Below are 21,733 nucleotides of genomic sequence, written 5' to 3'. Positions count from 1 at the left end.
GATTCTCTCTCTTCACTGATGTGTCTAGTTCTCTGTTCCTCTCCCTTCCTCTCTGTAATCATTAAAATATATTTTAACAAAATAGCAAATCTACACAAGGGTGTTGGTTTCTCTTTAAAAAGTCTACATTAACAGAAATAACTCTTATTGTTACAACTTTCCATTAATTTGTAATTATTGATTATTGGACTCATGTTTCCTCCACTTGAACGTTAGCTGCACAACACTATTTGTGTCCCATTGTTTCCCTAGCACACCCAGCACATAGTAGGCACTCTATAGGTTTGCTGAATGAATGGTTTGATTATGTTTGTCTTTTTTAGTGAGTTTTTAAAATATACCAATAGGGGAAAGTCTGAAAAAAAATCAAAGTTTCATCTCAAGAATGCTGGTAAATCTCAGTGCCAAGAAAGATAATGTGAATCTCAATACACTGCCATCACCAATGGATGATTTCACCCACCTTGAGTTGATGAAGAAAAAACAGCCCTTCAATGAACTTGAAAAGTTTAAATTACAAAGATATGGTGATTACCACATTATGCTCTGCCCTTTACACTACTTTATCAATTTTGGATGACCGGGATATTTTTGTTCTCACTGTATAAATGATGCAAAGCCAAACTTAGGTAGTTTTTATATTAAAACTACTAGGAATTAAGAGATCTGTAATAGTCTAACACTCTCAAACCATTATTTTTAGGGAGATTTTACAAGCAAAGTGTTTTTATTTCAAACAACTTCCCCTCCCTCTATTGCTCCTCATTCTAGTCTTTCTCCTCAGGAAAAGGCATCCCTATCTACTAGGAGCTCTAGCAAAAACCCAAGCATCATCTTTGACCCATCTTCCCCCATCCTCTCTTTACTACTGGCAGCCAATCCATCAAGAAGTTCTGGCCCTTTCTCCCCTCCCTCACTGCCATCATCCTTTCTCTCAAAACTTCCACAGCAACCTCTACTGTGGTCTCCCTGTATCCAACTTAGGCCTTTACCATCCACTCTCCACATGGCTTCACACAGCAGTCAGGAAGTTGTCTTTAAACCACAATTCAGACCCTGTCATCCCTTGAAACCTTTTCATGGCTCTCTGTGATACTAAGAATAACGTCCAAGCCCTAGCTGGTTTGGTTCAGTGGATAGAGTGTCGGCCTACGGACTGAAGGGTCGTTGGTTTGATTCAGGTCAAGGGCACCTTCCTTGGTTGCAGGCTAGATCCTGGCCTCTCCATCAGGGCGCATACAAGAGGCAATCAATTGATGTGTCTCTCTCACATCAATGTTTCACTCTTTCTGTCTCTTGCCCTCCCTTCCACTTTCTCTAAAAATCAGTGGAAAAATAGCCTCTGATGAGGAAAAAATAACATCCAAACTCCTAAGTGGTACCACAAAGCCCTAGCTACTTCCCCGGTTTCAACTGCTATTGAAACCTCTTACCTATGTATCCACCCTCACCCTTCACCCATCTTTTACTCTACTTTTGACATGCTGGCTTTCTTTTTGATCCAGGAATGTGCCACAAGCTTATTCCTACCTCAGGACCTTTGCATGTGCTGCTTCCTTTTCCTCGACTACTCTTTTCCCAAATATTGGCATGGCTGGCCCCTTTTGGCCTTTGAGACCTCAGTAACAGTGTCGTCTCCTCAAAGAGGCCTTCTCCAGCCATCCAATCTAAAGTAAGCCTCTCTAGGCACACCCTACCATAGAACTCAATTTCATTTTATGCATGGAACTTATCAATATTGAAATTAGCTTGTATTAGTTGATGTCAAAACATTTCCCTGCCCCCCTCAAATAAAAGCTTCATGAGAACAGGGACCTGCTTGGTGCTGGATACTCAATTATGCGCCGAATAAATGAATGAATGAATAGATCTTATTGAGATAATCATACCACGGAGAGAAATATTCTATTAAAAATACCTTTTATGTTGGAAATGTCAATATTGAGTTGTTCAAGTTTCTCACATGTTTTCTCTATACACTCATAGACAGACATCAGAATTTCCTTAGGGTCTTGTTCCACCCATCTTTGAACAAAAGAATGCATTTGGTTAGTCCACAAGAAAGCAATACATTTATATCTCTAGAAATGTTCACTTAAGAGAGTGTGGCTGTTGTATAAATTAAAATCAGATGAGCAAAGCAAAGCATATTCAATACTCTAAAGAAACGATTTAAAGAAAAGCCTATTTTACGTCCCTTACGTTTTTATTATTCTTCATATAGTAATCAATCATTTGAAAGGAAGCAAGTAATAACAGGTCACAAAATAACAAATATTCTACCTATTTTAAAATTCAAATCCAGTAAGAAATTAGTTCCCCGATTCTTTATATCCCGTGGGTTTGATAAATTGATCTGCATGTTTCTCTAGTTATTTTAGTTATCCTTTCTTTTTTTAGTTATTTCTAAGTAGACTGATATCTACCTACCTATCAAAAGAAATTCTGAAAAGTCAAATAAGTATACTAATCTATTTTGCCATATTTTTCTCGAAATGTTTTGTTAGTATTTAGGGAAAATTGTAAATGTGTTCTAATAACTATTTCAAGTAGACAAGCAATTGGTCCAAGTTTTCAGACCCAATCCCAGTACAATTTTGGTAAGGAACCAGGGCCTCAGAAGGCTGAAAGGCTCATAATAAATGATGAGGCATGCCCTAGCTGGTTTGGCTCAGTGGATAGAGCGTTGGCCTGCGGACTGAAGCGTCCCAGGTTCGATTCCCGTCAGGGGCATGTGTTCCAGTTGCAGGTTCAATACCCTGTAGGGGGCATGCAGGAGGCAGCCAATCAATGATTGTCTCTCATCGTTGATGTTTTTTCTATCTCTCTCTCCCTCTCCCTTCCTCTCTGAAATCAATAAAAATATATTTTAAAAATAAAAATAAATGATGAGGCAGAGAAACAAATGGCGACTGAGGAAACCCCAAAAGCAGAAATGACACAAGGTACAAGAATCCTACCCTAGGATCTGCAAGTAGCAAATCCTAGTAGCAAAAAAAAAAAAAAAAGAGTTCCAAATGCCTTTCTTCTCTGCCTTCCTCAGGCCAGCCTAGTTTTCCTGAGCTTTGAGTTCTTGTCTCTAAATTCTTTTTCCAGAAACCCAATATCTCAACATATTTCTAATTTTCATCCCTCCAAGACACATGTATCCTCTCTCCAAATTGTACTGGGATCAGGTCTGAGGAGAGTCACTCTAATGCAGCTAACATATTAACAGCTTTTATTACTAAACAAAGGAATTCTTTAAAATAGAAAGAAGTCATAGAAAGAAATTATAAAATTTGGTAGGACACCAATCTTTTCTCTTAAATTGAAGGAAACTTTATAGTGAAATGAACAGATCTAAAGTGCACAATTTGTTGAGTTTTAACAAATGTATATAACTCATCTAACCAACACCCCAGTCAAAATATGGAATGTTCCCATCATTCTAGAAATTCTTTCATGGATCTCTTATGTCAATCACGTACTCCATGGGCAACAAATTTTTAGATCTGTCATTCTAAATTAGTTTAGCCTCTTGACTTTTAGATATAGCCATGCTGCATGCATTCTTTCATGTACAGCCTTTTCCACTTTCCATGATATCAACAAGATATATCTATGCTGTAGCATGTATCAGTTCACTGCTTAAAAAGTGCTGAACAGTATTTCATTGTTACCCATTCTACTGATGACAGACATTTGGGTTGCTTCCAGTTTGGGTTATTATGAATAAAGCTGCTATAAGCATTCATCTATAAGTTTTTCTTTAGACATATGCTTTCATTGCTCTTGGATTAAATCCTCCTAAGGTTGCAATGCTACAGAAGTATGGTTAATTTTATAAGAAACTGCCACACAGTTTTTCAAAGTGGCTGTATCATACATATCATAACATTTTAAACCAGCAATTTTCAACCTTTTTCATCTCATGGCACACATAAACTAATTAAAATTCCACAGCATGCCAAAAAATATTTTTGCCAATCCGACAAAAAAAAAATTAGGTATGATTTTGATTCATTTACACAGGACAGCTATTATTGTGTTGGCTGTTGTCATTTTTTTAATTTGACAATCTAAGGGAAAAGAGGTCAGTGCCATTGACTAAATAGTTATTTCATGTTTTAAAAATTCTTGCAGCACACCGGTTGAAAATGGCTGTTTAAAATAATATACTCAACATTCTATTTAATCACAATTACTACATATGAACATTACTATAAAAAAGGACAATTTTAGTATTAGATATGTGAGTGCTTTTTAGAAAAAACATATCTTTATTTAAGAAAAACACACACTCTAATGAGCAAACAGCGGTTGGGCAATGATGCAGACCCAGAATTAAATGACTTTGAAGTTAATGTAGGATTTCTGATATTTACTACATCGTTGCTTTATTACGTTATCATCCACTTCTTTTCTGTCACTGAATTCCTAAGCCATCAAATACCCAGATATTTTGCTGAGCTACCACATTTTTGTTCATTTTCCTGACTAATACCTATCCCATCTCTCAAGTCTTCTTAGGAAGGTGTTTGGTCAAGTTTACTTTAAAAAGCCCCTGGGCAGGTGGGGTGAGATGGCCTAAGAAATGCGATATATGTTTACATATTAAATTAGGAAACATACCCTTCTCTTGGAAACTCTTGTTTTATTTCCACTTGATGATGACTAAGTAGTTCGGCTGTTTTTGAATTGAAAACCTGAAAAATATATTGCAATACTGTGTTCAAAATGCAGGCAAAGAGCAAAGGTGTTTAAAGTTATTCAGCAACTGAAGTTTTTATTTACTGATAGAAAAAGCCCAGTCAGATGAAATGCCATAAGATGTCCTACTTTCTCTTCAGATAGAAACATAAAAGTTATAAGGTAGCTTCAGAAATAACTTCCCTTTATATAAATAAAAACCTATTGAAGATAAAGGTAAAGAGGCAATTACTGATTTTTTAAAAAACAAAAATGGCTCCAGATGTAGGAGCCGACCAATTAATAGTAAAGATCTTTTTCTTTTGAGAATAATAAAACCAAGAATAAAAGAGCTGGCAAAACTCTGATAGTGATGGTGTGAATGGTCCATTTAGCATCCATCTTGGATGTGGAGACAGAAAGAGTCATAGATGCCTAAGCAGGGAAGCATACTGTGGGAATTCCTTTGAAGGGAAGTGCAGCAAATGCATCTAGCTCTTATAATAGACAAATAGGAGAAGTGTATCCTGGCAACCAGCTGAGGGCTCTCTGTGACGTACTTGTCATGAATTGCTGACCCTTGATATAAAACAGCAAAACCGAAGGGATGAAAGCTGACAAAGAAGGGCTTTACAATCTTCCACAAATTTAATACTACCGAAACACTTAAAAGAACTTAGCAAACTTTTTTCATCTACTGTTGACCCATGAATAATGCCCCTCCTCCCCGTGCAGTGGGAAATCCATGTATAAGTACACCCACATAGTTGGATTCCCAACCACAGAGTTGACCATTGAACAACGCAGGTTTGAACAGTGCGGGTTAATTGAACTTCTGCCACTTTAAAATAAATCCGTGTTGTTCAGGAGTCAACTGTATATTGTTTTCACCTGGGAGTACCTATACTCGAGTACCAAAAAGTACTTAGTCTTTCAGAGTAAGGATTCATAGTTTCATTAAAGTTAACTTCCCAAATCACTGTAATTGCAGCAGTGGAGTCATATTCAATTAGGGAAGAATGTGTTTCCATGCCTAGGTTTCCTATGGGAGAAAATTACCTGCTCAATGAAAACTAAGAAACAGAAATAAGAGAAAATACACGGCGAATTGCTGCTCCACTCCCTTCCCACCACACATATACCTCCTTTTTGGGAGGAAGTAATAAACATAATGAAAGCAAGAAGGCAAATTCTCAAGCCCTTTGAGGAGATAAAGTATCTTAAAAGTCAAAGGTTAACTTAACACATCATAAGTATAGGGCACTTGGCAGAAGCCCGTGTAATTCACAACTTAGCATTAGAGTATCTTTAGGATACCTGCTCCTTTTTGTCATATTTTATTTGCCTCTCTAGGGCCTAGAATAGTGCCTGACAGAGCATTATTTTTTAATTTTTTCTGACAGTTTTTAAAAAAATATATTTTTTTATTATTTCAGAGAGGAAGGAAGAGGGAGATAGAAACATAAATGAGAGAGAATCATCCATAGGATGCCTCCTGCCGGCCCCCACTGGTGACCGAACCCGCAACCCAGGCATGTGCCTTTGACTGGAATCAAACCTGGGACCCTTCAGTCCGTAGGACGATGCCCTATCCACTGAGCCAAACCAGCAAGGGTTTTCTGACAGTTTTAATGCTCAATAAATGTGTTGCATGTCTGAAAAAGTATGGTCTATCTACTTATTAGGAGAAGAATTATCAAATGAGAAATGGTTATGTGGCCTAAACTCTAATAGGAAACCACAGTTGTGTTCTCTTTATTCATATTACTGCTGCTTCCAGGGTCTCAAATCCCCAAGAGACACTGGTGTCATAACAAGGTGTCCCTTTTTGCATGCTGGATTTATAAAAACCTCAATAGCAGACCTATAGAGCTATGAATGGAGTGCGACCCTTCTTCCATCACCTAGTTTTAACTAGGCTAGCTTCAGGACCCTCACACTAAAAATAGATTTATAGGCCTTTGAAATAGGCAGAGATTTGGGTAAATTCTATTTGCTACATGGAGCATGACGCCATCTGATCACACAGCATCCTATATAATAAAAGGCTAATATGCAAATCAATCGAACAGCGGAACAATCGGTCGCTATGACGCGCACTGACCACCAGAGGGCAGACGGTCAACGCAGGAGCTGCCCCCTGATGGTCAGTGCGCTCCCACAGGGGAGCACTGCTCAGCCAGAAGCCGGGCTCACAGCTGGCGAGCACAGTGGTGGTGGTGGGAGCCTCTCTCTAGCCTCCGCAGCAGGGCTAAGGATATCCGACTGCCGGCTTAGGCCCGCGTGGGAAGTGGGCCTAAGCCATTAGTCGGACATCCCCTGAGGGCTCCCAGACTGCGAGAGGGCGCAGGCCAGGCTGAGGGACACCCCCCCCCTCAGTGCACAAATTTCATGCACGGGGACTCTAGTTTGATATAACAGGAAAGAGCCTGGACCTTCCTACTTCTTCAGAACACTGAATCTGAACAGAAAGTGAACACCGTTAGGTCTGATCAAATAATTGAATTGAGACCCCTCCCCGGGGAACTGGCTTTTCAGGTCATTTCAATATGGACATTCCCTTCCCTTTGCTGCGACTACATTCCATTCTCTCCCCTCCGGGTATGCATAAAGAAGTCTCCGCCCAGAAAAAGCCTGCCAAAAGTCCTTTAAAAGCCGTGGACTCCCGTAACTGGGGGCTGGAGCCATCCAGGCTCAGCCACCTGGTGCGCAGATGATCAAATAATTCGTAATCCCTCACCATTCTGGCCTGGTGCGTTCCCCCTTTGGCGACCTAACAGACACCACCTTTAGCTGTTTAGGACTTGACTCCTTATACTCCACTCCCAAACTCGTCGTCAACACTTTTTAGATTTAATGTTTTTAGACTCTGTGACTTTCTTACTGCAACACCATTCAATAGCAATACAATGCAAGCCACATATGTAATTTTAAATGTTCTCATTTAAAAAAAATAAATAACAGTAAAAAGAGCCCTAGCTGGTATGGCTCAGTTGTCCCTGGTTCGATTTCCAGTCAGGGCACATACCCAGGTTGTGAGTTCTATCCCCAGTAGGGGCGCGTGTGGGAGGTACCTGATCAATGTTTTCCCTCACATCCATGTTCCTCTCCCTTTCCCTTCCTCTCTCTCTAAAACCAATTAAAAACATTTTTAAAAGAACAGTAAAAAGAAACAGGTGAAATCAGTTTTAATAACATTCTAAGCCAATATAAAACTATCATTTCACAACATGTAATCAATAAAAAAATTATTAATGGGAGCTTTTACATTTTTTTAGTACCAAGTCTTTGAAGTCTGGCCACAGAAATGGTTAGGTTGACTTCAGGTCACCCACCAACATCAGAAAAAATTTCCCTGCATTCAGGAATGCTGTAAAATGGCACATCCCAGAGGCACATCCCCCTTAGGTATTAGTCTGGCTCCAACAGACCCAAGGCTTAGCTAAAGCTGTTAATGTCCATGTAAAACACAATAAGAGTTTTCCTCTCATCTAAGAGTAGGCTTTTTGATCCCTGCAGTCAAATTACCTGGGGCTCTTATTATCATTTCTTTTGTCTTTTTGGGGTCCCCAGGCAGCTTTTAGGGGAATTTATCTTGAACATGGGCTCTTCACCATCTAAAAGATCCCCAAAAGTTCCTTCCTTGGGAACTCTAGCTCGTTATATGTACAAACATTTTTGGTCCTTCCTCTTTTGCCTTTTCAAATAAAATGGACCAACTTAGCCAAAATAATTTAAAACTTAAAGGGAAACCTTTAAGTTGATCTCAAGGCACCTTCCATCCCCCTTAAAGAGGAGGATTCCAAACCTCCCAGGGACAACAGGCCTTTGATTGATATGCAGAAGTTTCTAAAAGACAAATGACTTTAAAAAACAAAACAGCTCTAAGGATCCTAAAGGAAACTTTTAGCATCTGAACTGGCACTTTAAAATTTCTCCCTGTTTCTCCTACCGGAAACCTGACAACATATTTGAGAGGACTTAATAACTTTGAATCAGAAACTTGGCAAAATTAGGAGCTAAAGATTCAGAGCCTAATAAAATTTTTAGAAAGCCTCCTCCGCCAAGGTAAAATAAATTATGCATCCAGAGGGAAAGAAGCAAATGTGGAATGACGTACTTGGGCCAGTAGGTCAACCTATGATGTCACATGACTTACAAACAAATTCTTGGGGGAATAGAGAATAGTTGTCCATATCTTACAAATCTTTGTGAAATCAGAAATGCAATTCAAGAAGTAGTTCAGAGCCCACCTATTTTTACCATCCGCAAGTCCTAAGACAAAAGAAAAAAGCAAATGACGGTTATTTATGAGTTTGTTTTTTAAAGCCCCAACTGCTATGCTGGCTCCAACGCTCCTTGCCAAGAACAAATACAAATCTTAATCGTCTTCTCCACAAATATGAATAAGAAAAAAATTGGAACAAATAAACTTATTCCAACTGTTGGGGCAGAAATATGAATCATGATCTGTTAACCGTGATTGTTGGCTGTAGTTATAAGAAATATTAATCATGCTCTGTTAACCGGGATTGTTCTGTTCTGATTAGAGAAAGCACATTCTAACCTAACAGAGTAGTACGCCCCGGGGGTACAAGGAAGTTAACCTTGGAATGAAGTCCATTGACATCCGAGAACTGCCCATTATCATGGAAAGATTAACAACCTTGTCATTGCCCTTTGCAACCCCCCAGCCCACATTGCCTGCAACCTGTAACCATTACACCCATTCTTATTCCTTCTGCCTACTTCCCCAAGTAACCTTTGTCCTTCTACCCCACATAAGCAGCTGGCTTATGGTGGGGTGCAGAGCAGATTTTTGTGCATGACCTGCTGCTCTCCCACACTTCGGGAATTATTGGAATAAATGCTCATATAGGATTCAACCCTGTCTCTGCTTAATTGGCTCAAGTTGTGACTGGCAACCCACACTCGTTGCTTGTTTGTTCTCACAACTGCTATAAAGTGGGGGTTTTTGCCTTATTTTACCTGTCTCATGGCTAAACTTTTATTTATGGCTAAAATTAAAAAAAAAACCACTATCAGATCTCTGGTAACATCTAGTATTAGTTTATGTATGCCTACCTCTGAGAAAATATTACTAGAATTGGTTTATAAAGAGTTGTTTAATTGGCTTGCAGTGGTCAGCAAACTGCGGCTCGCGAGCCACATGCGACTCTTTGGGCCCTTGAGTGTGGCTCTTCCACAAAATACCACGTGCGGGCGCGCACATACAGTGCGATTGAAACTTCGTGGCTCATGCGCAGAAGTCGGTTTTCGGCTCTCAAAAGAAATTTCAATCGTTGTACTGTTGATATTTGGCTCTGTTGACTAATGAGTTTGCCGACCACTGGCTTAAAGGAATTAAATGCTTATATAAAAATTCTCAAAAATAGAAAACTAATCCAAATGCTATTTCAGAATCATGTGATATGAGAAAAAATACACATACGTATTTTTTAATATTCACCCAAGGATAGGCTTATTGATTTTAGAGAGGGGAGGGAGATAAACAATTATGAAAGAGAAACATCAATTGGTTGGTTCCAGTACAGCCCCAACCAGGGATCAAACCCGAACCTAGGCATGTGCCCTGGCTGGGAATTGAACCCATAGCCTTCCAGTCAGTCTATGGGACGATGCTCCAAGCAACTGAGCCACACCAGCTAGGGTGATAAAATATTTTATATTAAAGCTGGTTTGAGTTTGGTTTGGTTGAATAGTCATGTCCTTAGAATATCATCTTTAAGTATAATACTTTTATTCTACCTGGGCTTATTGGTCAAATAAGTCCATGAGTTCTCTGTCACAAAATTTGTCACCAAGGAAAATAACTCAGTGTGATGAAATTTCGTAAGTGACTAAAGATAATTTTTGAGAACAAGTCAAACAAGTAGATGTAGATGGGCTACAAAGTTTTTTAGTAAACTCAGCAATATTTATGTTTTATGGTAAGCCTTGCCCAAAATCTTTTGGTAACTTGAAACCTTAGAATTTTGCCAAGTTTAATGATAAGTCAAGTTAAATTCACTGAATATGCAGATCATTTCCAAATATGATCAAATACTGAAACATAGTTAAAGAAAGAAGGAAAGTTATTTTTACTAAAAAGTTGTTTAAAAAGAACTTTCTGAAACAACACGTCTTCTCTGTCTTAGAAGAGTAGTGGAGACACAAAATGCTGTCCTTACCCAGTAACTGTCCTTTAGGCCCGCCACCCTCATTGTAAAATGTCAGCCATTCCCATCATAAACATGCACATTCATTTCCCTCTGCAAGTGATTTCCCCATCAGCCAACTCTTTTATGCCACACTCAACTCTACTATGTGATAAGACAATTCTCAGGAATGTCAATTTCCTCTCTAGGACACTCTACTACATAAATGTAAATGACTGAAGATAAAAATATGTTACATTGCAAATTTCACAAGAGGCATAATGGCATATTCCAACAAGCCCACAGAACACAGCAAACAGCACTGTATTTTTCTTCAAAATGAAATTGTATCAAATAGCTTATACAGACATCTAATACATCTATGGTTGCCAAATTTCCCTCTTTCCAAGACCCCACAAGGTTCACCTTCCTCGTCTTCCAAACCAGTTCTAGTCAACACCATGGAGCCCTGTAGGACCCTCTGCTGAGGTCTATTCACGTGATGAGCACCGACCACATGCCAGATGCTGTATTAGGCTTTAGGGAGGAATAAAAGACACCATTCTGTTCCTTAAGGAGCTCAAAATTGAAAGCTCCTGACACTTCTGCTTGTGAGAGACATGAGGACAAAAGAGGGTGGCAGCTCTCTGGTGAGAACATGTTTTTGCCATTTGTATAATGTGATGGACGAGAAAGCAAACCAACTTGGGGGGCGGGGAATCCCACAAAAGAATCACTGCTCTAGTTATCACAAGAGTGGCCTCATTCCCACTGTGAATCAAATTAGTTTTTACCAAATTTACTGTTCATTAGTCTCTGGCCCCTAACGGGTGCTTAATAAATATGTATTGAATAAATAAATGAAAGAAAGAAGGCGGAAATACATCCTTGAGCCTTATGAGGTCTCTGAGTATAATGAGACAACTGGGGCCAGGGCAGTGTTTCCTGCCAAAACAAGCATAGAACTACAATTCTAGTCATTCTTCACAGATGCTGGCTATTGGAACGAAATGGTTACGCAACCATTATCCACAGTGACTACACCCGAGCCCAACCCAGGACCCACGGAGTCACAAGATGGTCAAATCAGGAGGAGTACTTACTCAAAGGCAAAATTTTTGACATATTGCAAAACTAAGCTGTAAGTATATTTTTGTTGGTGAAGATTCATTTATGATCATAATCAGAACTGACACTTGAGTGATAGATGGGTATGTGGCCTTTTCCAGCCACCCCATCTTCTCTTCAACATAATCCAGGCAGCCAGGGAGCCAAGGCAGGAGTTAGGAGGACAGGCTTCTGAGTATTACAGACCTGGACTTGAATCCTAGTTCCACCAGTTACTCTGCAACCTTGGGCACTATCCCCAGCACAGTCTAATTACCTGTGTGAAGAAGCTTAATAATACTACCAGCGTCACAGTTGTTATAAAGATTAAATGAGATAATGCTGGAAAAGTCCTCTATAAAGTACCTGACACATTTCAAATCACAACACATTCTAAGCCTTTGTTTTTTCTTTAACATTCAACTTAATGGGGGAAAAACAAAGTTACCAAATGAGAGAAGGAAGTTGACTGTTTAAGCTGCAACTTTTGTCTTATAAAGAAACTGCCCCTCCTTAAAACCTGTTACGGTAATTATCTTTCCAAGAAGTTGTTACTCTGCAATCTGAGTAACCATGTGCCAATGCAGTTCACTTTCCTATGGGACAAGATGGAAATTTTCCTTTAGTACAAAGCATATTCATTCATAGGTTGCCAAGAGTAATTCTTTTGCTAACTGGAGGAAGAAATGAATATATTTTAAAATTGCAGATCTACTACTAAAATAGAAGAAATAAAGTGAGGAAGTTTTAAGATTTTTTTTTTGACTAGGAAAAAAGATAACCAGAATTAAAATTCAGCTGACCTGTTAAAGGTTAATCTGTATACAGTGTTCCCTCTAGACAAAACAGGTGTTCATTTGTTGTGTTGAGCAAGATGTTTTAAAGAATACAAAGATGAACTAGACTCAAAAGGAGGTCCCTGCCCTCAAATACAGCTGGTATAGAATTATAATACAAAGTAGGCCATAGTTAGGGAAAGTGCTGTAGGAAGTGGGAGAAATTCTGAAGAAGGGGTTGAGGAAGACTTCTACTAAGGGGTGGCAGGCAGTTGAGCCACAATTTGGAGGCAGAGTAGAATTTTAAGAAGGTATGGGGAATGGGGGAGGAGACCTTTGGGGGAGGAGACATTTCCATTGCATGAAAGACCATGAGTTAAAATCACTAGCAGGGAAAAGGGGAGAAGAAAGCTTGGGGAGGTTATCGGTCTTGTGAAAGTTGAACTGGATATGCAAATTGAATGAAAAATGTCCAGGAAATTATTTAAATACCTTTAACTTTATAAGCTTCCTTATGACAGTTCTTATCCACTGCAATCTTTGTGAGAAACTAAGCAATTATTTTTGAGTGATAATTACGTGGAACAGCATGACTAGAACTCCTGGGAATCACCTTGTGATTGAAGCACTTATTCAGCAAATCTATTATCTGCATTTTGCAGGGAGTGGTTTAACAAGCTCTTTCCTTATAAACATCCCTGCCTTTCTTGACTTTGCACAGGATCTTTAAGTCCTTTATCTACCTCTGAAGAATTCTTTCCTAGTTGTTTCTCAGGAATCAGAAAACATTATTGATCCACTTTTACACATCATCCTATAAGCAGGATGGGTATCTCCTGAATTTGCACCTTAGCTTACTAATTGAGATCATGCCACACAGAGCCCAATAAACAGAAACTGACTTTTGAAGGCTCATGTTGTTCATGTCACATCCTGAACAGCTGATTGTGAGAATATGAAGTTGACTTATTCCTTCCCCACCAGAGCAGAAAGATGTCTCTTGGGCAACCGAATCTGAGGGACCAGGAACAAACTGCAGTAGATAAAGATCGCTGGGCTACAGGGAGAGCAAGAGCGGAGAGTCCAAAGGAAGATAAGCACAGTCAGGCTGGCTTCTAAAAAGCATTCATAGAAGGCAATGACTGTATAAACTTGAAAACAATCACCATGTTTATTTAGCCCCCACGGTGCTTTATGAACTAGTTGCCAACATTCCATAGGAAGATTACACTGAAAACTCGAGATGATGACCTTTTCTTAGAGAGTCTGAAGATCTGGCCACACTGGGCTTGGGTTCCTGTTTGGCAACTATAGACTATCCCCTTGGCCTGGGTCTGCCTTCCAACCTCTACCTGCCTGGCCCCTGCAGGCATTTTGTGTGGGCAGTCCTGGAGTATGGCTTCAAAACTCAATGCACAAATTACTCGGTATGTGTGTCTTAATGATCTTTCTTCATTTTAAATACACAATGATGGCCCTGGCCAGTTTGCTCAGTGGTTAGAGCGTTGTCCCACAGACCAAAAGGTTAGGGTTCGGTTCCAACCTAAGGGCACTACCTTGGTTGCAGGTTTGTCCCCCAGGGGCACATGCAGGAGGCAACCAAAGAATGTTTCTCTTTCACATTAATGTTTCTCTCTCTCTCTCTCTCTCTCTCTCACACACACATGCAGGAGACAACCAATGAATGTGTCTCTCTCACATTGATGTTCCTCTCTCTCTTCCTCCCTCCCTCCTTCTCTCTCTCACTCTCCCCTATACACACACTCCCCCCTCCTCTCCCTTTTTTCCCCCCTCTCTGGTGGTGGGGATGTGGAAATCTATGGAAAAAATATCCTCAGGTGAGGATTAAATACACAATTGATGATTGTATATTTTACATATTAATCAAGTCCAGTTAGGCAGACTTTCTTACTTATGATTCAGGGTTACCATATAAACATTTATGAAAATAAGACAAAGTGAAACCTGCCCTGGGTGATCAAAAGATAAACAATGTAATAGACTGTAGAACTATGTCTTGGCAGCACAAACTAGGGTAAGTCATGAAATAAGATTCAAACTAAAATTGCACCGAAAGCTTTCCAGTGTAGACAAGAGAGGAGTATCAAAACGAAGGAACATGTGAAGGTTTTAGTCAGTGGTCAGCTAAACAGAAGTTTGGAACAACATATACACTGTATATATAATGTATAGTATACTAAAAAGGTGCATGAAAAAATGATTTGAAGTAGAGAAGATGGAGCTAAATAATTACTAAATATATACACCAACTTGCCAGGTTAGTCAAATGTCCATTGAAGCATTCATGGGCTCTTAACCAACAACCATTTATTTAAATTATTTTAATATTATCTTACTGAACTCAGTACTAGATCACTTCAAGAGCAAGATTCCTAGCGGAATAGTCACTTAAATAAAAAGAGAAACAGAATTTCCCTGTCACTTTACTCTGTGAAGCATGAAGTGTTTGTAACAGGCAAAGTATCAAAACTGAAATTTTCGAGTCTTCGAATGGTAAAGACAGAGTACTGTATTTTTCCGAATGTGTTCTGCGCCCCCCACTCCACCCCTGTAGCACTGTACCTTCTACAATTTCTGTGGGAGAGGATGACAACGCATCATTGCTAATACTATATTTATTCTACTGCTCCAAAGGACCTTGTCGTAGACTATCACAGCCGTGACACAGCTTTCCCCCCATCCAAGGACGTCCTGCGCCCCGCAGGCCAAATGCTCCGGGGAAGACCGCAGTAGCGGTCCATGTGACCACCTGTCCCTGGCTGCAAGCGGGCAGCTCCGCACGGATGCTCAGCGATTCCTAGATCCCTTTGGAAGAGTTCCCCCCATTATGAAGTTCCCCGGCTCCACCACCGAGGCCGGGGCTGCCTCACATCGGCCACCGGGGTCTCGAGAGGCCAATGTCCCCCAAGTCCGCGTGGGACAGCTACAGCGTGGCATGTCCTGCTTAGGGGGCCTTGGCCTCCTTCCCTTGCCAAGAGGCCGGGAGCCCCGGGGCCGGGGGAGACGCGGGATGGGCACACTACAACCAATGCCGGCATCCCAGGGCTCCCGCGCCGGCTTAGCTCCTTAAATGTCACCCCGGGCTCACCAAAAAGCGCGTCGAGCTGGTGCCCTGGTCCACTGCCCCAACCAACGGCCCCAAAACTGCTTTCTTCGCGGCTGCCATGAAACCAGCTTCGGGTCGGCAGGAGATCGCGACCGGTTTCCCGGGTGACGGCGGCCAGCGGAGGAGGCGCAGAATCCAGTCCGGAGGGCGAGGCGGCGTGTGACCGCAAATCGATCAGACCCGGCACCAGGCAGCCCCTTTACGCGCGTGGAGGCTGCTCACCCCGCCCCTCCGGCCCGCGCCCGCCCCAACAGCGTTCCCCAGGACTCCGGGGGCGTGGCGGGAGGGGCGCTGTCTGCCGGGCCAGCCAATCGGCGAACGCAGAAGACGCGGAACGTCCGGACAGAGGGTTCTGTGACGTCATGGGGGCGGGGCCTGGGAACGGCGGGGGCGGTGGCCCGCGCGGTAGGTCACGTGGGGCCCGGCGCCCCGGCGCCGGAGCCAACCTGCAGCAAGGCTGGGGGTGGAGGCCGGTGCCGCCCATTGGTAGGGAGGGCCACTGGCCCGAGGCAAGGGCACAACCCCACCCGCGCCCTGGGTGCCCTGGGTTTACTGCCTGCGGATGGGTCCCAAAGTGCAGAACTGCTTGTTCCTCCGAAGGGCCGTGCAGAGTACGAGGTAAATCGCTCTTTGGACCGACCCGGCCTTCCCGCGCTCCCCATGCCCCGCCCACCCTCTCCGCTGCTCGTCCTGGAAAATAATAATAATCTACAGGAATGACCCTCAAGCAGTGTCACCTCCAGAAGCTAGGAGAATCCCTCACCTTGTAGGCTTTTCAGGGTCAAGGAACGCGGAAGTCCTTTCGATTTAGCATTTAAAGGAAGCGCTCAAAATTACCCTCCCTCAATTGACTATCCAGGCAGACAGCACCTCCCTGTCCTGATGCGCCCTTCCTTGTCGCTTGACCTCATTCAGGTGCCCCCTCCCTCACACACCATTTCCTCTTCCTCCCTTTACTTCTCTGGGCGGCCAATGGAGAGTAAAGGGGCTTTCTCCTTCGACCTTGAATTTACCTTGCCAGGATCCTTTACGGTCCTGTGTTTCACGGGGCTTTCAAACTTTGGACCAAGACCCACTGCAGGAAATGGTTTACAAAAACAGACCCAGGCATGTGTGTCCACATTCATTTGTTGATAAAGTGTATTACAGTTACATGTATAAAAATACATTATATATATTTTTATGTGGACAAGAAAGAAACTTATCTACCCTTCTAGGTTTTTTAAGCTAGTCTAATAAACCCACATGAGACAGATTAACAAGAGAAAATAACCACATTTAATTACATACGTATTAATAGGAACCCCACATGAGCGAGTCAGAGACCTACATACATGAGAGGTTCAGAGACACAAAGGAAAAATGAGGTATATATGGCATTTGGAGCAAAGGATGAGGTGCTTGAGGCTTCAGAAGGAGGGCAAAGTTTGCCCTGCCCTATAGATAGATCATAGGTTATATTTCTGATAACTCATAATGGGCAAAACCCCCAATTTGAATTCTTCAAGGGAGAGGTAAAAGTTTCTCCTGAACTGGCAGGGTCTCTATTGCCTTCAGCCAAAAATAATTCACATGTCACAAAAAGACAAATGCCATATGGTTTCACTTATATATGTGGAACCTAAAAACAAAACACACAAAAAAAACACAAATGAATAAACAAACCAAAAACAGATTCATAGAAATGGAGATCATGTTGATGGTTGCCAGAGGGGAGGGTGATGGTGGTGTGGAGGGATGGGTGAAAAGGGTGAAGAGAAATGTAGTCAATAATATTGGGATAAATTTGCACAGTGATAGATGATTACTAGACTTGGTGTGGTGATCATATTCTTCAATCACTATTTTCTACACCTGAAACTAATATAATATTGTATACCAACTATGCTTAAATAAAATTAAAATTAAAAATCATGTACATGCCAACATGGCATAACTTGAGGAAGACTGTTCTCAACCCCTTCATTTATATATATTGAAAAATGTTTCCAAAACAATATTTATCCTTCCATGCTATGCATTCCACATTGTTTTATTCTATCACATAGCATCTTTGTTTTTTAAATTATTTCCCCCCTTTTTATTGCATAGCATTTTTTTAAATGCTGGTAGAAAACCACTGAACTGATTTTGTAAATCACCATGCTCTCTATGAATTTCGAAAGCAGTCTACTATTCCCTCACTTTTCGAAAGCAGTCTACTACTCTCTCACTTTTTCTTATCCCCTTCCTTAATCTTTCAGTGTTCTGAAATATCAGTTCTGTCTTTTTCCCTTCTAGCTTTACTCTACACTACCTCATTTGGCCATTTCTGTGTTTATAGTTTTACCACATTTGCTCTGCAAATAACTTTTCCTATAATCTGTTTAGAAATCAATGCTGAAGTTGATAACTATGGATAAGCTGGCTTGTGTTAGGACAGGAATGCAGATGAATCATTTTTTTCTGAATTTCCTGGAAGAGGAAAAGACACAGACAGGCATATATAAGGCAAATATAAAGGAACTAGGCTAGCATTCCTCTAAACACTGTGAAAGGCATTAATTGAATGCTATAGATAGATAAGGATTTCTGAGACTTTAGCAGGCAGTGAAAAGAAAGCCACCAATTTTACCACATTGGTTCATTAAAAAAAATTCCTGACCATGTTTGAACTTTCACACACTTTTGACTCTCAGATTCTAACAAGAGAGTAAATTATTTGTTTGGCAGTAGAGTGGAATCAGAATTCAGACATTTCAGAGTAAGTAGGGCTAGATGTACATGAGAGATGCTCAAATAGATTGATCCTACGGTCCCACAACAGTCTGTATTCCACATCTTCAATTCTTTCACAAAAACAAAATTGAAAGGCCAAAATATTGAGCTTTCGGGAATCACACACACCTCAGCTTTCTTTTAGAGTTCAGGGAAGGTCAAAGGGAAGAGTCTTAAATAAAAGAGTATAACTCAGCCTATTTCAATGTCACACCCTAAATATTTACTCTGACTCTCATAGACCTCTTTTCTCTTTTCCTTTTGGAACTATTCTCATTTGTCTGCTCTTTCTCATTCCTTCCTTCTGTGGCAGAACTGGGATTAGAATTTCAATCTCCTGACATCAAGCCTAGCACCCTTTTACAGCAGCTTGAGGGAATGGAAGGAAGCTGAGGAGAATTAGGAAGGAAAATTAATAAAAAGGAAGAAAGTAGGGTGCTGGTCCATCTTCATCTCCCCCGCCACCCACCTAAGATCTGAAGGCAAAGCAGTGGAAGAAGCACTGAGTTGGAAAGCTAAGGACATTGATCTGATCTTGGCCCTGTCATTCAACACTTGGTCTTCCTGACCTTAAGTAACTAATTTCCTCCCATGGCTTCCTTTTGCTCATTTGTAAAATAGGGAAAATGTCACTGATGTGGATGGGTTAATGTGAGGCAAGTGAGGTAAAGCCTGTGAAAGCACTCTACAGACAGCATGGTTAATCATGAAAGGCAAGATGCAGTTTCACTGGCAAGTTTGTTTTCACCAAAGAAACCCAGTGGTGAAGACCCGAGGTCTTACATGCAAATGATTTAAGTAGTTTGAGTCATATCTGAAGCTCAAGAATTCAATGTTAATCTTCATTTATTTATCCTCTGGCTTTTCCTGTTCTTTGTTAATTTACTAGTACACAGAATTTATATAAGCAAGAAGACTACATTTCCCTAGAGAATCTTTTTTTTTAATATATTTTATTGATATTTTTACAGAGAGGAAGGGAGAGGGATAGAGAGCTAGAAACATGGATGAGAGAGAGAAACATCGATCAGCTGCCTCCTGCACACCTCCCACTGGGGATGTGCCCGCAACCAAGGTACATGCCCTTGACTGGAATCGAACCCGGGACCCTTCAGTCCGCAGGCCGACGCCCTATCCACTGAGCCAAACCGGTTTCGGCTCCCTAGAGAATCTTGAGAGAATTTTTTTTTTGTCCACTAAAGCTTCTTGGTCTTATATATGCCTAACTTATTCTTTCTAGTCTAGTCTATTTGGAAAGTTAGCCTTTCCTTAATCTCTCCTTGCTATTCTAATGACAACTTAGCTATGGATTGATATGGATGTGAAAAGCGAAACAAAAAGTTAGTGCTGGAAAGGATTGCAATAAATAGCACAGGCACTCCTTTATTTTATGGGACTGGGATGATTTAGGCAGATATAAGGGATTTGCCCAAGTTAGCAGAGGGGGCTAAAGAAAGATTAAAGAATTTAAATATACTTGATAAAAATAGCCAAATAGGGAGCTTTCCCCTCCCCGAATGCAAACTGGAGAATCTACTCACATGTATGTTCAAAATCTCAGTGTAACGACCTAAAATTATGTGTCACTTTATGTAATGTTGCACTTGTGATGGAGTTAGAATACAGCAATGATTCCCAAACTTTACCTACATTAGAACCACCTAGAGGACATGTTAAAACCCAGGTTGCTGGACCCCAACACCAGAACTTTTGGGTTAGTAGTTAAGATCTGAGAATTTTCATTTCTAACAAGTTCCCAAGTGATGCTGATACTGCTGGTACAGGGACGGCACTTTAAGAACCATTGAGCTATGGGTTTGCTGGAATCTCTATTTAAAAACAAACAGTGTAAGCTTCAAGGGTGCTACTCTTAAATATTTGTTTTATTGATTTCAGTGAGGAAGGGAGAGGGAGAGAGAGATAGAAACATCAATGATGAGAATCATTGATTGGCTGCATCCTGCATGCCCCCTACTGAGGACTGAGCCTGTAACCCTGGCATGTGCCCTTGGCTAGAATCCAACCCGGGACCCTTTAGTCCGCAGGCTGATGCTCTATCCCAGGCGTCCTCAAACTATGGCCCGCGGGCCACATGCGGCCTGCTGAGGACATTTATCCGGCCCACCGGGTGCCGCTGCCTGTCCTGCTTAGCGGCCGACTCGTCCCGGGCCCGCAGTGCACATAGGAATTTGTTCATAGTTGTTTTTTTAAAAACTATAGTCTGGCCCTCCAATGGTCTGAGGGACAGTGAACTGGCCCCCTGTTTAAAAAGTTTGAGGACCCCTGCTCTATCCACTAGCCAAACCAGCTAGGGCTCTATTTTTTAGGAGTTGACAAAACTGTGTGGTAAGAGAAATCTGTGTTATGATTTGTGTTAGTACTCTTTTCTCACAAAACTTAATTCTCTGCTAACAATCAAGTAATCCACTTAGAATATCGATAGAGAAAGGCTTAAGGCAGAGGCTCTCAAACATTAGTCTATATCAGAATCGCCTAGGGTACTTGTTAAGGATACAGATCCCTGCTACCTTCTCCCTACCCCACCCCCTCAAATGAAAGAGCTAGATTCCTTGATGACAAAGATTTTGTCCTGATCATAATTATATCCCTAGGGTCTGGGTGTTCTATAAGTAATCTTGAATGAATGAATGAATGAATGAATGTGATAGACTGTTACATAGGTGGCTCCTGATGAATTATGCCTTCTGGTAATAATGGCCTTGTATTGTACCCACACACATGTTTTATTGTTTTCAAGTTTTGTACGCTTTGCTGCTGGATACAAAATAAAGGCATAAAACTGTCAACAAGTAGGGCAGTACCTACAAAGTCTAAGCTGTAAAAACCATTTCAAAATATAAACTTGATTTTTGAAATACATTGTGTCAAAGGCTGCCCATATGAATACTTTAGTACAAAACAGTAACATTTCCCTTGATAAGCAGACAAAACCCATTCATTACCTTGCACATATTCCCATCTCCTTGTAACTGCTCTACCTGATCTAGTCTCAACCACCCTTATTTGTCACAACTCCTTTCTGTCCCTTCACAGGCGCAGAGAAGACTGGGCTTTTGACCTGCATGGCAAACAGGATGTTAGCAAACATGATGGAAGCAGAAAATGGATACCTGCAT

At 41.1% G+C, this 21,733-nt stretch overlaps 1 protein-coding gene across 10 annotated transcripts in view; it reads right to left on the bottom strand.

Annotated features, from left to right (window-relative positions):
* The window catches only part of GK (glycerol kinase), a 68,342-nt gene extending 52,265 nt beyond the window's left edge, over positions 1 to 16,077 (bottom strand). For 6 of the 10 annotated variants that reach the window (XM_080651870.1, XM_080651868.1, XM_080651872.1 and 3 more), the window contains exons 1-3: positions 15,822 to 16,009; positions 4,615 to 4,688; positions 1,919 to 2,025 (exon numbers count right to left, since the gene is read on the bottom strand). In XM_080651870.1, coding sequence (XP_080507996.1) covers positions 1,919 to 2,025; positions 4,615 to 4,688; positions 15,822 to 15,899 — 259 coding nt within the window. In that variant the 5' untranslated portion in view covers positions 15,900 to 16,009. Of the gene's footprint in view, positions 1 to 1,918; positions 2,026 to 4,614; positions 4,689 to 15,821 lie in introns of all 10 variants that reach the window. The other 4 variants (XM_080651873.1, XM_080651867.1, XM_080651874.1 and 1 more) reach the window with 4 other exon arrangements.
* Between the last annotated feature and the right edge of the window lie 5,656 nt (positions 16,078 to 21,733).

The sequence above is a fragment of the Plecotus auritus genome (genome assembly GCF_963455305.1).
Source record: "Plecotus auritus genome assembly, chromosome: X".
Classification (NCBI taxonomy): Eukaryota; Metazoa; Chordata; class Mammalia; order Chiroptera; family Vespertilionidae; genus Plecotus; species Plecotus auritus.
The sequence above is the reverse complement of the archived record's forward strand: the minus strand, read 5'-3'. Positions and strand labels throughout refer to the sequence as shown.